General features: G+C 33.4%; 1 protein-coding gene across 12 annotated transcripts in view; it reads right to left on the bottom strand.

Moving 5' to 3' along the window:
* shaker (Potassium voltage-gated channel protein Shaker) overlaps positions 1 to 16399 on the bottom strand; it is a 505244-nt gene that overhangs the window by 41172 nt on the left and 447673 nt on the right. For 10 of the 12 annotated variants that reach the window (XR_013006156.1, XR_013006153.1, XR_013006155.1 and 7 more), the window contains 3 exons: positions 7258 to 7381; positions 5692 to 5979; positions 1001 to 1219 (listed from right to left, as the gene is read on the bottom strand). Coding sequence is in view for 7 of the 12 variants with exons in the window: in XM_076407119.1 (XP_076263234.1) it covers positions 1001 to 1219; positions 5692 to 5979; positions 7258 to 7381 (631 nt within the window). In the remaining 5 variants the exon portion in view is untranslated. Of the gene's footprint in view, positions 1 to 1000; positions 1220 to 5691; positions 5980 to 7257; positions 7382 to 12095; positions 12323 to 16399 lie in introns of those variants that run through there. The other 2 variants (XR_013006154.1, XM_076407120.1) reach the window with 2 other exon arrangements.

Raw genomic sequence — 16399 nt, 5'->3', positions numbered from 1 at the left:
AAATCACCTCCAACGATGGTCTTCATATTTTAATCTTGATATTCTGGAATGGTTTCCATATTATATCGCTTTCAATATATTAAAATACATCACACATAATTTAATTTAACCCTTCTTTCAAAAATTATTTAACTTTTTTCCTAACCTCAGGAGTAGATCCCAAGATTAATTTTTATTTGTAATATACCATGGAGCCTTGATAATGGATAATGAAGGACTCTGATTTTTTTATTTATTTGTACATCCACAGAGTTTCATATCACAGGTTCACACTGGTTTTCAATTTTGTTTATATAATCACAATTTCGTACGCAGATATAATCCTTCCATCTGAGATTGGCATCCAACGTAGTGTCCAAATACTTATAATAGTGATTTTTACATACAACTTTGTTGATTACAATGAGTGATTAGTGTTTTTTCAGGTTTCGAACCCTGTCTTTTTCAGAGCTGTTTGTTGCATCTTATACGCAAAATTTTGATTTTACTACAGAATTCTGTGATGAATTTGAATATGGTCCCCATTAGATATCGAGAATTTTCTTAGATATTGGAGTGTAGCAATGTTCAAGTTTCGAAGTCATACAGAAGACGTAATATGTTCCACACATATTCAAGCTCTATAGCTGTGACATTGCAATACTAACTACATCGCGAAGAAAGCTCCAATGCTCAACATTTATATCAACGAATAGTTCTATGATCAGTTATCAAGAAGTATTTAGCATCATACAGAATGCCATGTCTGTTTTTAAATACTTTTCGCATAATTGCATCCACTTCTTGTGATGGTGGTGTGTTTTGGAGCTAATGTATCATTCTTGAAGAGAAATATTGATTGTTACATTATTGAATTTGATAACTGTGACTTTTATAGTGATGTTTGGTATGAAACATTCTCCAGAGGTGACAACACTGGTAATTAACTTTTAGTTCTAGTATTTTCTTACCAACTTAATATATTTAAGAGTTTAAACACTGCAAACAAAAGCTTACTCACCTCGTCTTCTTCAATTTTGGTGCCGTTTGTTGTTGTATTGAATACTTTATAATGTTTAAACTCGGGCAACGTCTCCAGGCAGAAAATGACGATGGACAGTAAGATGACAAAGACGGAAATGATGGCGACCACCCGAGCCGCCTGAGACGATTCGGGGTACTCGAACAGTAGCCACACGTCCCTCTGGAACTCCCGTCCGGGAAGTGGTTTTTCTTCTTCCTGTAACAGAAATAAGTATCTTGTAATATAACCGCCTTTAACTTTCGAAAAGGGAAAAATGAAGTGCTGGCTCATTGAAAATTGTGTGGCGCTTATGGTGATTAGTGCTCAAGTGAATATCAATGTCAGAATTGTTTTGTAAATTTCGATATTAAAAATGGACTTCGCTGTGTTCAGTGAACCGTTTAAATACTGATGAAATTCTTTAAAATATCGAGTTAGGTCGACATATTTCCTTTAAATATATGCCAAAATAACAATTTTTAACCATTTACATAAGAGCGGATGTGAATAATATGTCGATACTTCGATTCCAAATGAATTAACAGTTAGAAACGTAATGAGTGCAAGAAGATCGTAATCAGCGGTAAAACGTAGATCACGTACAACAACAATGAACGAAAAAGATCCTGGTTGAACTCCCGAGAAGCTCCAGAAACGGTTCCTGAGTTCATACTGAGTTTCTTTAACTTGCCTAATCAAACAATTAACAGGCAACTAAACGCCATCCCTAGTGGCTCGGTAAAAATTCAGAGCGATTGTCTAGGAAGTGTAGATGCATCTACCGTATAGTCCGGATCAGTTTCCTTCTGAGTACTATTCAATCCTATTCCTGTAAAACTCTCTTAAAGATATAAATCATTCTTCTCTTTCACATCACTGGCCAGATTACTGCCTCAACATACTCAATGATGAAGTTTTAGACCAGACACTGCAATATTCCAAGATGATATACCTATACACATAGCCACAAAAGTCCAGTCTTGATTTAAGTAGCGTCAGAATACCACCAAACATTTTCTCTGTCGAGCATTATCGCCAGAACTAAAGATTGAACTGTTATTGGGAGTTTTAGAGCAAAGTGTGAGAAGTAGATTTGCAATATCTACACGACACTCTACGAATCCATTTCGCAAAGAATTGCAGTTATTATAATAACGAGCTATGTTTCATCCATTGTCACATGTCGACGAAAAACTCGATTTTATTATGCCTGATCATCTTCAAACACTGCTCCGAATCATCAACTCATGGTTGTTTTTGATCAAAAGTGAGTTCGCGCGGCACCTACTTTGCACAGAGTTTTTTCATACCCAATTATTCCTGAATGATATGATGTACACGTTCAGTTGATATCTTTAGAGTGTCTTCTATTTTATTCAATTTCAATTTACGGTCATTCAAAATCATGTTGTTGATTTTTTAAATGTTTTCGTCGGTAACAACCTCTTTTGGGCGTCCAGTGCGTTCACTGTTTTCGGGGCTCATTTCACCACGTCTAAACTTAGCATACCAATCCTTGATGGTTGATATTCCTGGGGCAGTGTCCGGAAACTAGGCATCAAATCAAGTTTTTGCTTCAACTGTGTTTATTCCCTTCAAAAAGCAATAATTTATCAACACGCGAAATTCCGTTTTATACATTTTTTCTCACAATAACAAAAGTTGCTGCACTCAAAATGCTATAATTCACAAACTAATGATCCGACAGCTGTCAAATTTATACACGCATCTTTTGAGGGTTAGGGCTAACTGAAAAACATATGGATTTAATTCTAGTAGCGCCATCTATGTGTCAGGTCGGGGACTTTTCAATTTACATGTTATTGGAGCTGTTTAATTAACTGTAGTTTAAGTCCTTATAATATTAAAATAAATTATGTCTTTGTTTCATTCATTAGTTTATTTATATAGCTAAGAGTCAGACTTAAATGCGGCAACATTGTGGCACTGTGAGGTCATAGATTGAGATGATTTGAGTTTACTTTAGATAGAATATATGATCCGACGTGACTGTTATAAACCGTTTAAAACTAATTTATAGGCCTGACAGAGCCATCCAAATATTCCCATCCGAAAACAAACCTGAGATTCACTTTTAAATCGAAACCGCAGCCCGCCGAATTTTTTTTCATTATAAGCGTGGACCAACGTAGACTTACTCTGTATATTTACGCTTCGTCGTTGGATACGTGCTGGTTCATTTGCAAACGCCCACGTATTATTACGTATAGATATGAAAAATATCAGGCATCGCGTCAACTTTTCTTGGCCACGATGAAACGTAAATATTATCCTAAATACATTACTCGAATATTATACACAGATTTCATATAAAATTGATTGCATATTAATGTCGACAGGATGTTAAGCGTTTGAAACCGAATCCCAAACAGAGAGTTTTGATGTAACGTAGGAGGAAGTAACGCTATAAAATATTTTTAACAAAAAAATTGAAAACTCCTCAAAATATATATAAGGAGCTCACTAAAAGGTCAAAAATAATTAAACTTAGATTTTTAACACAAAAAAACGTTTTAAAATAAAACATGTACATAATAATCGTTGTAATACCTAAACAAAAACAAACAAAAACCTTATTTAATCTATCTACCACACGTATTTCATATTCTACTATTTCATATATAAACACAATTTAGATTAATACCTACCTAAAATTATTTATCGATTTACAATATTATTTTAACTAGCACCAACTGATCACTTTCATGTCAGTGATAAGAACGAAGAACTATAATAACCACAATAAAACAATTGAGAGATCAAATAATGACGATTAAAACTGAATGAACCCAAACTCTCCTGTTTTTTTTTCATTTTGCCATAAAAATACTAAACAAGCTACAAGCATAAATAACATCTTATGAAAATAGTACTTAACTTATATAATATAGGTATGATATTATAAGTGACATCTAAGTCAAAATGGAAGAAATATGTTAAAAACACTACTGAGCTGAAAGTAATATAAAAATATGTATATCAAGATATTTTAAATATAGATATTAATAGTTGAAGTGCAACAAATGTAATAAGCCTTTACTTTACCAACGGATCTTGAAATCCAACGAAACCAATAGAAATACTATACAAAGATTCCAAAGCAAGGTACTGCGAGGTATTGTTGGGCTACTACTTATTCGTAATGACAATCTGCATAAGGACCTGAAGGTAGACATTGTCGATAACATTATCAAGGACTAAAAGAACTACATTCATGGCACATATAGAAAGCCAGTAAAAATTATATAGAAATGGTGTTTTGTAATAATATAACTTTATGACAGCTACGTATCCTTATAAAAACCAATAATAATATATAACTTGATGGGTGATATTTTATTGCCAAAATATTGTATGGTTTCATGCAAGCTATGTCTCAATTTTAAAAAGAATTCTAGTCCAAAAATGATATTGGCTTTTAAGAACTTTATCACACCAAAATCATTTGTAGAACTACAGTAAACATAAGAAGTTACGAAACGAAAATATGATGAAAATATAAATGAAATTGATTAACATATAAAAACGAGATTAAAAGTGTAAAATACAACGTGGGGCAAAAGGCCTGTTACCCATTTTGATTGTCTATAACTTTGCCCAAAGAAAAGATAAGTAAGTTTGGTTTTCATAAAAAGTTTATTTGGTCTTTTTTTTTCGTTATGACTGAAAAGTTATATCAGCTAAATGGTGACGATTCGCTATGCATCTTTTCGCTCTTTTTAAGGCATTTTTCACGATATCCTGCAACATCTGAGGCTGAATTTCTTCAATTTCGTGACGAATATTATCTTTAAGATGTTGAATGGTTTAGGACTTATTCACATAAACATTTGATTTAAAAAAAAAAACCCATAAGAAAAAGTCTGGTGCTGTTAAATCCGGAGATCTGGGTGGCCATGCTAAATCGCCACTTCGCGAAAATAGTTTTCGTGAAAGAACGTCATTCAATAATTGAATTGTTGAACGAGCTGTGTCTGCTGTCGCCCCATCTTGCTGAAACCACACGTCCTCTAGTCCTTGCTCTTCTATTTCAGGCACAAGAGAATTTCGAATCACGTCATTTTCAAAAAAAAGGACTAATGGTATTTCTAGCATAAATACCGCACCATAGAGCTCTTTTTAGTGGATGCAATGATGTTTCATGAATTAATTGAGGATTCTGTGTTCCCCAAAACTGATTGTTCTATTTATTGACATGGTCACTGAGAAGAAAATGGGCTTCATCGCTCATTGTCATTTAAACGAAAATTCTTCAATTTCAACAGACAGCCTTAGGATTGCATTACTGTACTCAACTCGTTGATCAGGATCTCTCGGTAACAATTTATGGACTAATTGAAATTTGCAAGGGAACATTTTCAAATCAGTTTTCAAAATTCGCCTTAAACTACGTGCAGAAATATGTAACTGGGAATTGATGGTCTCTGAATTGATGTTTACGGAGACTCTGCAACACTATCGTGCACCAGAGCAACATACAACAACAATAAAAAAATTCTGATAACATCACCGATGAAGTTATCGATTATGCCAGACGAAGAAATGTACGACTCACTGGCAACAGGTGTGAGTTATTGGAATGTACATTAGCTTCGTTTTGTGATAGAACAAGTAGAAGCTGAAGCTGACGGAGTATCACTAGAACGATGGGGAAATGAGTTACGTACCTTGATGAAACCTTCGTCTTCTCTAAATTTACTGATGGCCGGCTCGCCCAGTTCGTAGAACTTAATTTCCTCGCTAAAGACGTCGAGAGGCACGTTGACGGGTCTGCGCAGCCGACCGCCCGACTGGTAGTAGTACAAGATGGCGTCGAACGAGGGCCGGTTCCGGTCGAAGAAGTATTCATTGCGGAGGGGATCGAAATAGCGGATGCGTCTGGCTGGATCGCCCAACAAAGTGTCGGGGAATTGATTCAGCGTACGTAGCTGAGTTTCGAATCGCAGACCGCTCACCTGTAAGTTTATTTCCATTAATTACTACATACTTAACAGGTCAATTGAAAAGTCCTCGGCCTACCATAGTAAAAGACATGTTTTTGACAAAATAATATTTTTTTATTCAACATAATTCCCTTCAAGGGTGATACACTGGTTATAGCGACCCTCCAACTTTTCGATACCATTTGTGTAGTACGATTTGTCCTTTGCTTTAAAATAGGCCTCAGTTTCGGCGATCCCCTCTTCATTCGATGAAAAATTTCTTCCCGGTGAGCATTCTTTTGAGATCTGAGAACAGGAAATAGTCGCTGGGGGCCAGACCTGGAGAATATGATGGATGATTCCTCATTCGGCAATAGGAAGCCCAGTTAATAGATTTTTGACACGGTGCATTGTGTTGGTGAAGTAGCACTTTCTTTTTCTTCAAATGCGGCTGTTTTTCGGAGATTTCGTAGTTCAAACGGTACACTAACGTTATGTAATAGTCGCTGTTGATGGTCCTTCCTTTTTCAAGGTAGTTAATGAAAATTATTCCAAACGCATCCCAAAATATAGACGCTATAAACTTGCAAGGTGACTGTTGCGTTTTCCCACGCTTTGGAGTGGATTCATTGTGTGCAGTCCACTCGGATGACTGTCAATCGGACTTCGGAGTGAAATAATGGAGCCGTGTTTCATCCACTGTCACATATCGACATAAAAACTCGGGTTTATTATGCTTGATAATATTCAAACACTGCTCCGAATCATCAACTCGTCGTTGTTTTTGATCAAAAGTGAACTCGCGCGGCACCTACTTTGCACAGATCTTTCTCATACCCAAATATTCGTAAATGGTATGATATACACGTTCAATTGACATCTTTAGTGTGTCCGGTATTTCATTCAATTTGAATTTACGGTTATTCAAATCCATTTTGTGAATTTTTTAAATGTTTTCGGCGGTAACAACCTCTTTTGGGCGTCCATTGTGTTGATCCTTTTTGGGTGCTCATTTTACCACGTCTAAACTTAGCATACCAATCCTTGATGGTTGATTTTCCTGGGACAGTGTCCGTAAACTCGGTATCAAACCAATTTTTTGCTTCAACTGTAATTTCTCCCCTCAAAAAGTAATATTTTGTCAACACGCTTTTTTGAGGGTTAGGGCTAACTAAAAAACATATGGATTTAATCCTAGTAGCGCCATCTATGTGTCAGGCTGGGGACTTTTCAATCGAAATGTTACTATATTTATATAACTGCTGAATAAATAAACATATTAGTGAAGAAATAACGTTAAATAATACTTACGTTAATAACCACTCGTTCACAAAAGTCGTGATCGTGCGGGATGGGCTCGAAGTGGGCTACTCCAGTGAACTGGGAGTGGGGGGTGTGCCCGTCCTCGTCCTGGCTGCTGAGCTTGGGCAGCGACCTGAAACGACAACATGCCATTTAGCGATATTATCACAACAATGTGCCGCGTTGCATTATTTCAGATATTGAAACCTGTGGACAATTTAATTAAAACCTCGTTGGGGCATCATCGATATATTGATATCAACTTTTATTGGTGATAGTTTTTATTGAGTATGTGTTAAGAGTTGATGATTAAAGTATACATTGAGCTATTTGTAAAATAGAAACTTATAAGTAGCGCTGACTGATTTTGTGACCATTTACTATTGACTGTTTCAGTCGTGTACTTCTAGTTACTATTTTTGGTTCTACTAGTGTCGTTCGACTGATTATTAACGTTCTGGGTCTGTCGTCCTAGACACGACCTTGACAAAAATGTACCCAATTTATTCTTACATATATTTATATGGAATATATAGTTTTATGATTTTTTTGGTAACTTTAGGGTAAATGATGTGGCTCGGTGAATGGAGGTAAAACGAAATGAAACAGTGGTGTTTACATAATGTGACCGTTATTTATTGGCAATATAAAAAATGTGAAAATACAAATAATAAAACGGATGGCAGCGGAGTTACCTGTTGACGAGGCTTGGGCAGTCGATGGTGGCACGTCTTAACCGAACGAGGGTTGAGCACTGAATCACCGAAATACCCTTCAATAATATCCCAGATAAACGTCTCGGGGTTGCCGCCAGCTATTCGTTGTCGGGTTCCAGTTGGCACCCCGCCCGTGTTCAACATCTGAGATTATATTTCTGGGTATTTTGTAGACCGTTATTCCACGATGTAAAATTCGACATGCTCAAGGTCGCTACAGTTTGCTTGTAAATAACAATATATTGTATATTAATATAGCAGCATTTTGGAACGATATTTTTCAAGATTGCTAATGTAATAGGGTAAATAAATAAGATTAAAATTGGGAATATGAGATTCACATTTCGGTTACACTCTCGATTTTTGTTAAAAAATATATTCGTTCAATAATAAAGCATTTACTTTATTTAAAAAAGCTCTAGTAGTTATAGTGCGATTAATTATGTCATGGATTAGTTTTTATTTTCTATGATCAGGTATTTGTTTAATTTTTATTTAGTAATTATCATGTATCGTTATTGTATATCTCTAGCAATCAACTTATTAAAATACGATAAAACATTTGTGGAAAATTATTCCACTCCATTGAAAAATTCCATTCCTTTTTACAGATCCACAGAACATTCAAATATAAAAGTAGTTCTACTTCGTTTAAAATGAAATTAATAATTGCATGTTAATAGGATTCAGTAATTATTCTTTTCATTTTCTTTTTTAAAGTTAATACGTGAAGAAATATGTATATCTCCGTCTCGTTTATACTACCCTTGGAAAATATAAGTATATATAAAATCAGCTGTTCCAAGCAATTATCTCCGTCCTTTTCTCTGTCACAATTTATACAGGAAAGTGTTCATTCATCTTCTGAAGTCACGAATTTATTAAAACAGTCGAACCGTGCATTTGACTGAAGATCGTAATTACTATTTTCAGTTGCTAGTTTTTTGACTACCAACTGTTTCGAATGTTTTGCGACTATCGACTGTTTCGACTGTTTTCAGTCGATATTTCCCAACGCTACTTAAAAGTAGCCCTATATATAAATTAGTTTAAAAAATGTTAAATATTATAGTGTTTTTCGTCACGTCAACCTTTCGGATTTTTTAGTGACTTGACCTACAGCTTAACGTGAGCTGCGAACGATGGTTCTCGGCATTAAGTCTACCGACGGATCACTACTCATATATCGGAACAAATAGCAGTTAGAAGGAATAAGGTCTGGAGAATACTGGGAGGGGTAGCACTTCGCATTTTACGATTTCCCATTATGTTTTCACCGATTTGCAACATATGGTCGAGCGTTGTCAGGCTGAAGAATAACAGAATAACGAATTCCGGCCGTTTTACAACGTATCAAACATAACCGAAACCACTATTCATATGTTGAAATCAATGGAGGATGATTGACCTACCCTAGGCCTTTTCCTTCAAATTTAATTAAAAAAGAAATGTGTCAACACAAATGTTTTCAACTCACTGATATTTCTCGAAAACTGAAGTCAGTAGTCTTTAAAATGAATTGGTTGTCTCTAAAATCAATTGTACACGCAAGATTTCCTCGCATATCTAAATCAAAACAATTAATTCGATAAAACACCATCTGGTGAATATGACAAGTGAGCAAAGACATTTCAACGTGCATTTTTTTTATAAACAACAGGTGGTTGCAAGCTTTGCCATGTCGCAAACTTCATTTTTCGTGTCGTTGGCTGATCTGTTGTCCTTCTTACAGTTAATTGCTCGAATGCATTAATTGTTCTTAGTAGAAGGTTTCATTTAGTCCCGTAAATATACGTGGGTTTTATATCATGATAAATAAAGTAATAATCGGTCGGATTACAAGTGAACGAATTCTCCGATAGAATGCGATCTGAAATATCAGCACTTTGGTTGAGAACTAGACACTCCCCCCAAGCTGATGATGATGATGATGATAGTGTTAGTGAGTGATAGGTTCTAACGTCAGGTGGTACCAATTTGTTGTAAATTAAGGCAACTTCTATTTAGTGTTAGCTTAATCGATATATTTAGATAAACGAATAATCATTAGAGTAAAAATTGCTAAATATCGTCATATGTTGAATTTAACTATATGTTTTTTATTATTTAGCAATGTATTTTTAGCATATTACAAAATTCTGTAATAATTTCATATTCGTTATATTTCATACAGTTATTTTGATTTACTTGGATAGTTAACTGTAGATTTTGAGATGGATTATCTATGAAATAAGTTAATGTTTCTAAAACTGCTGCCAATTTAACTAAAACTAAAGGTTTTAGAGACTCCATAAAAAAGGAATATATATATTATATATATATATAATATATATATAATATATATATAATATATATATAATATGTATATATGTATATATATATACATATATATATATATATATATATATATATATATATATATATATATATATGAAAATCTCATTTAAAACTTTTGTCTAGTTGTTTTTTCGCTGTGGTAAGGAAGTTTAACAATTTAGAGGTCGTATTCTAGTCTAGAAATTTGAACAAATTGTTTATTTTCAAAGCTTAATATTTTAAAAATATGCCCATAAGAAGGTTTTTTAGAAATTTAAATTATTTTCTTAGATATATTTGCTTCTTGATATATATATCAGGCCTTCGACAAGATGTGGAACACTGGACTGCATGTTAAATTGAAAAAGCTTTTGTCCCACACGCACTTTCAACTGCTGAAATCATACCACACAGGCAGACATTTTATTGTCATACAGGGTGACGAATACACTGACTTACACCCAATATATTCGGGTGTTCCGCGGGGTAGTGTTCTTGGCCCATTGTTCTTGGACCCGACCTCAAGAAACACTACTGTTGCAACATATGCTGACGATCCTGACAAAAGAAACCTAGAATTTCATCTTAACAAAGTCGAATTGTTGTTGAAAACGTTGCGTATCAAATCAAATGAGACAAAATCTACCCATGCGACATTCACCCTTTGTAGAACATTGCATAATCATAAACTTCCAAAAGCAGATAACGTTAAATATCTGGGAATGTATTTTTATCGACGTTTGACATGGAGAAAACATATAGTGACAAAGCGCAAATAGCTTGGGCTTAAACTAAACCAAATGTATTGGCTGATAGGACGTAAAAATAAATTATTATTAGATAACAAGGTTTTGCTGTATAAGTCAATACTTAGGCTCATTTGGAGCTATGGTATGAACTATGGGGTACAACTAGCAAATCTAATATAGCTATCCTCCAGAGGTTCCAGAATAATGTGTTGCGAGTCATTGTCGATGCCCTATATTACATCTCCAACAAACTGATTCAGTGCAATATCTAGTCTTTAGAATAAATTAGAATAGGCTTTACAATAAGCTAGAATAATATCTAGGATAATATTTAGATTATAAGTTTTACAGCAGATCACTTACTGAAACGTCCTCTACATGTCAGGATAGTTATATTATATAGCGGAAATCATATAATAATACTTATTGCCGATGGGCATATTGTTGAAGTTCTAAGAGATTAAAAAAAGTTATACCTGCTTTAGTGATATAGTGACACTCGGTTATATTGAATAGATTTACTTGAAATTTTGCGTCAGCTTTCTAGATACATTTTTTTATCGTATCAAAGTAAAATAATAACAATATTTGCTTTTAAATTTTACTATTTAGAAAAATCAGAAGTGTCATAAAAATTGTTTGACGTTTTTATTGTTATAATATTATAAGTTATTAACAATTTTCTTTATTTTTTGGTTTCATATTAATAGGAAGATTGCAATTGTGTCACTTTTTAATTTTATATAATATGTACTAGTTCTATATTATTTTACTAAAAAAATTAATAGTAAAATAATTGTATTTTTTTGTGTGTTATTTTCCTTGAAGGAATATACAAAATTCATGCCTTTAGAATAGCCCCTTAAAGAAATTGCAATGCCTGAGGTCGTAAGTTAATTCTGAACCGTAACAGTGATTTTAAATTAAAACAACTATGCTAATTAACACATATCGCTATTATCGCAAAAATATTTTCAGTACACGACCTATTCGTTTCTCATATGCAATACCTCCTTATCGCTATATCACTGTTCGCGAGCACATAACCAGTATTCAACAGACTTACACTGCCTTTAAAATTTTTTCGCGCAATATCCTCGGCTTGATAAGCCTCTTCATTTCCAGGATGTCTTTTTCCCGCTGTTGCCTGAACATGATGGCTTAAAATAACGCGAATACTGCCGCTAGGTGATAAACAAATCCAAATCAGTCACGCGGACTGTACCGTACGAAAACACGCGAAAAAGAACCGCGGTGGTACCGGCCATTCGATGGACAATCATTGAACTGTTTATGATATTGTTATTTTACATCATTTAAACGAGAGACAGAGAGAGAGAAAGAGACAATTGCCAATGCAAAACTATCGTATCGAGAGGTGGTAATGTCTTGATTATTGTTTAATATATTCGTCTAATTGAAGGTAGCGGCTTCCGTTAGGATGTAGGATATTAGTTGAGACTATAATCGAATGATAATTGATGTTGATTGGAATAAAATAACGGTTTAGTGTTTGTTTACCATTTATTAGGTAATTGTTAATTTTTCACACAATTCGATTTGATAAAAAGCTTTTCATAATTTTCTTGTTACCGAAGCAACACATTGAACCATTAAAACATTATATCACAGTCAGAATATGTGAATGAGTCAAAAGGAACTTAAAAACAATAAAAGAAGCTGAAGCAGATGTACCACAAGGAAGTGTATTGGGCCCAATTATTTGCCTAACCTACACATTTGCTGATCATACTGCAATTCTTGATATCGTTCCAGGTGAAGGTTAAAGATATTCTCTCTAGACGGAAAACAATCGACGCAGAAGTTCCACAATGCTCCCCTCTGGCACTCGCTCATATTTTTCTTTCAGATATCCCTAGGAGACCACCAAGTTGAGGCAGTTTTTTACGCAGCTTATTTTGCTTCTTCTAATAACTTGACATGCAGAAGATCGTTTCAGTAAGTGACTTCTTTTCTATATATCGCTAAACTAGAATACTGTTCTATGTTATTCTAAAAACTATTCTACAGTCTATTAAATGTTTTTGTACATAGGTCATCAAGATGTATAATATATTGCCTGCCGCAATTTGTAAATTTGTTTTAGAATCACACAATATTTTCCTTCTCATTTTATTCTAGTTAAAAAGAGACGCAATGCTGTCCGATTAGTTCGAAAATGTAAACGAATGAGCCCGTCAAAGTCGCCCGGTTGTCAGACATATGCAAGATTCTTGAAGGCAATAGTAATCAGAGGTAATAACTCTAACCTATAAACTATTGTTGCTGTATAATAAACTGTAGGTTTTAGATGTACTATAATTTTAAAATAAATTAGATTTGATAAAAAAGAAAATTTTTGTTCAATTGTTTTATTTAGATTAGAATTTTGTTGTATGTCAAAGCCAAACTGAACTAAAACTGCGATGTTGTCGATGCGACAACATTATGATGTTTGGATGTCACAAATTTAAATGACGTATGTACAAAATAACTTTGAACAGACTATAATTGTCTTTCAATCAAGTCACTTGGTAGCAAATGTTTTTGTCTGTGCACTTCGTTGATATCGCGGACATTTAATTGTTTGGTGATTACATTCGATGCAGTGTATTTCACACTAACGTTTTGGATCGCGCTCCATATGAGTTCCAGGGGGATATCGCGCTGAATTAGTTTGTTAGAGACGCAATATATTATTTATGAACGTAATTTTGAAACCTGTGAAGAATGGTTATGTTGAATTTGCTAGTACTACACCATAGTTTGATGCAATACCTACAAAGAGGCCTAAGATTTGACTTATACAGTTGTTTAATTTGTTGTAAGTTTTATTAATATACTACGGGAGTCAATAGATGTTGTCCCGTCCGAACATTGTCATTTTTGTTTACAGTAATTAATTTTGACAAGAAAACAGTGATATTGTTTTAATAGGTTTCTAAGCGCGACCTACCGGGTCCAGTTGTGAATCTAAACCATTGTTGAACATACACACACAATTTCATTCAAATCGGTTCAATCTTTTAGAAGGAGTTCAATTATTCACACATAGATGGAAGAATTATGATTATATTGCAATTATATCAGTTCATATCATATATATGTTCCTACGTTCTGTAAATACATTCATTATTTCAAACAGCGCATAGGGTGCCCTTTTAACCATTAAAGTTCTATTTTCGTATAGTAGTTATAGTGGCTCTCAAATTTGCATTTTTAAAAAGCGAAATGTAGAAGCCAGAAGAGACGTTCAGGCATCCAAGAACTCTTGACCTAAATAAAAGGAATCATTTGTTTCTTTTGATATGTACAGGAATCGCTATAAATATAGTTATATATCGATTATTCATCGCGCATTCATATTTTTAAATACCAATTAAAATTGGTATACAAATTGACATATGCTGTTCAGTTATATGGAATATTATACACACTGTAGATTTTATTAAATAAAAATTTCAAGGATAATAAATTTGTTGTAAACGTTGGTATTGAAAAGACAAAAAATACTTATCGCTGGATTTAAATTAATTTACTTTCGTATTAGAAAATCGCTTATATAACACCAATCAACCATATAATGGCAAGTTATGTTAGATATCGTTACGCAATATATCAGATAATTTGCAAATAAAAACAGAAGAGTATTCAAAATAATATTTTGGCTATTTTTAATAATGTTTTTCAGGCTTTCATTGTAAAAATCAAATGTCCGCAAAGACATACAATGGATAATACAAGCCAACAATGTATATGGGTATAAATTCTCAAGATTAGTTCAAAATTTCTATATATGACATAAAAAATAATACAATTCCGATGTCTCAAAGAATGTTGATCGAAGTTAAGTGATCTCATTTGAAATCTTGTTCGAGTGGATAAGTTGAAAGATCTAGGATCAAAGTAACAACAATAAAATGTTCTGCTGAATCATTGTCGGGTCTCCAAGAATGGACGGAAGAGCTCAAAAATATTTCTTTGTCTTATTTGTTTATCTTAACCTAATCATAGGAAGAATCCTCATAAAACTCATGAAATGAAAAGAACACTTCTTTTTATTGAACAGTGTAGTAGTGTATTATATAAATTACATCAAATAATATAATGGAGTGAACTATTAATTATTTTAACTGTTATAAATGTTAACAGGCAGCACGTAGAGAATTCCTTTGCATAGCAATAGTACTCATCCCAAAATATAAAAGACAACAATGGACAATACGAGCCAACAACAATAAAACAATAATCCAAGATGATTTTCTTGTATTTAGATGTATGCGATCCGTAACAGACATAATATTGGAGGCATTGACATAAATTGCACTATTTGCATATAATTTCGAGGTCTTGTTCTTATTGTATTTAAGTGTTACATCAACAAATGTGTTGTAAAATAAAGATAAAATGTTTTTAGAACAAACATTGATAAGGACAATTTCCAAAATTAGGAGGTCAGCTAAAGCTAAACTATTTAAAAATTTATTTATATAACAAGAGATAATATTTCTATTTCTATATATTAGTGAATATTTTAAACTAATATAAATTCAAATGAATGCAATTCAGATAATAATATTGAACTATGGAGTTAATCTCAGATGACATCAAGTTGATCATTTCATGACGCACGACTCACTCCACTACGCCACTGCTCCTAGGTATTATTGATATATCTCAATATACTCGAAGTACCTTTGTAATTTGTACGAATATGATAATTCCAATTCCTGGGAATTTAACTTGCGTGGTCTAAATTCTTGCTACAAAGAACGGAATTTACCTAGTAACTTAGCGTGAGAGTAATACGTGAATATCTTTATTAACCCTCATTAACAAATATTTTTTATTTTGATGTAATATAAGACCGGAGATAAAGTAATTTCGGTGTTTAGTAAAACTAATTCAATTAAGCCAGACAACGCAATGTTTGAAGGGTAACAGTCTATAGAACAATCTAGATATAAACATACAGTTGGTCATAACATAGTCTCTCAACTTAAACATGTACTATCGGTCAGCTGCTTATTCGTATTATACAGATAACATCGACTATATAATTAATCAAGCGCCGTGAATGACAAATATGATTACATAATCAGATTTATCGTATTGTACTTTTAAATATTAATGAAATCGTACATAACTGTATGAGAATGAAGTCAGTGTAAGTATCATAAAAAACAAAAATCGATTTTTTCAATTATTCGTCGCGTCGTTTTCTAATATTCCTTATAATTTTTAAGATAGAAATTTCTTTACTATATGTATACATATATAAATAAAAAAATTACCTAACTTTAATTATTTATTTATCTAATTACCTAAAAACTACAACCATATTCGCCCAATTTATTACCGTGTATTTGG

Source organism: Rhynchophorus ferrugineus, unplaced genomic scaffold (assembly GCF_030347505.1).
Source record: "Rhynchophorus ferrugineus isolate W39M unplaced genomic scaffold, kcgeb_rfMv2 rfM6, whole genome shotgun sequence".
Taxonomy (NCBI): domain Eukaryota; kingdom Metazoa; phylum Arthropoda; class Insecta; order Coleoptera; family Curculionidae; genus Rhynchophorus; species Rhynchophorus ferrugineus.
This window is presented reverse-complemented; position numbering and strand designations above follow the sequence as displayed.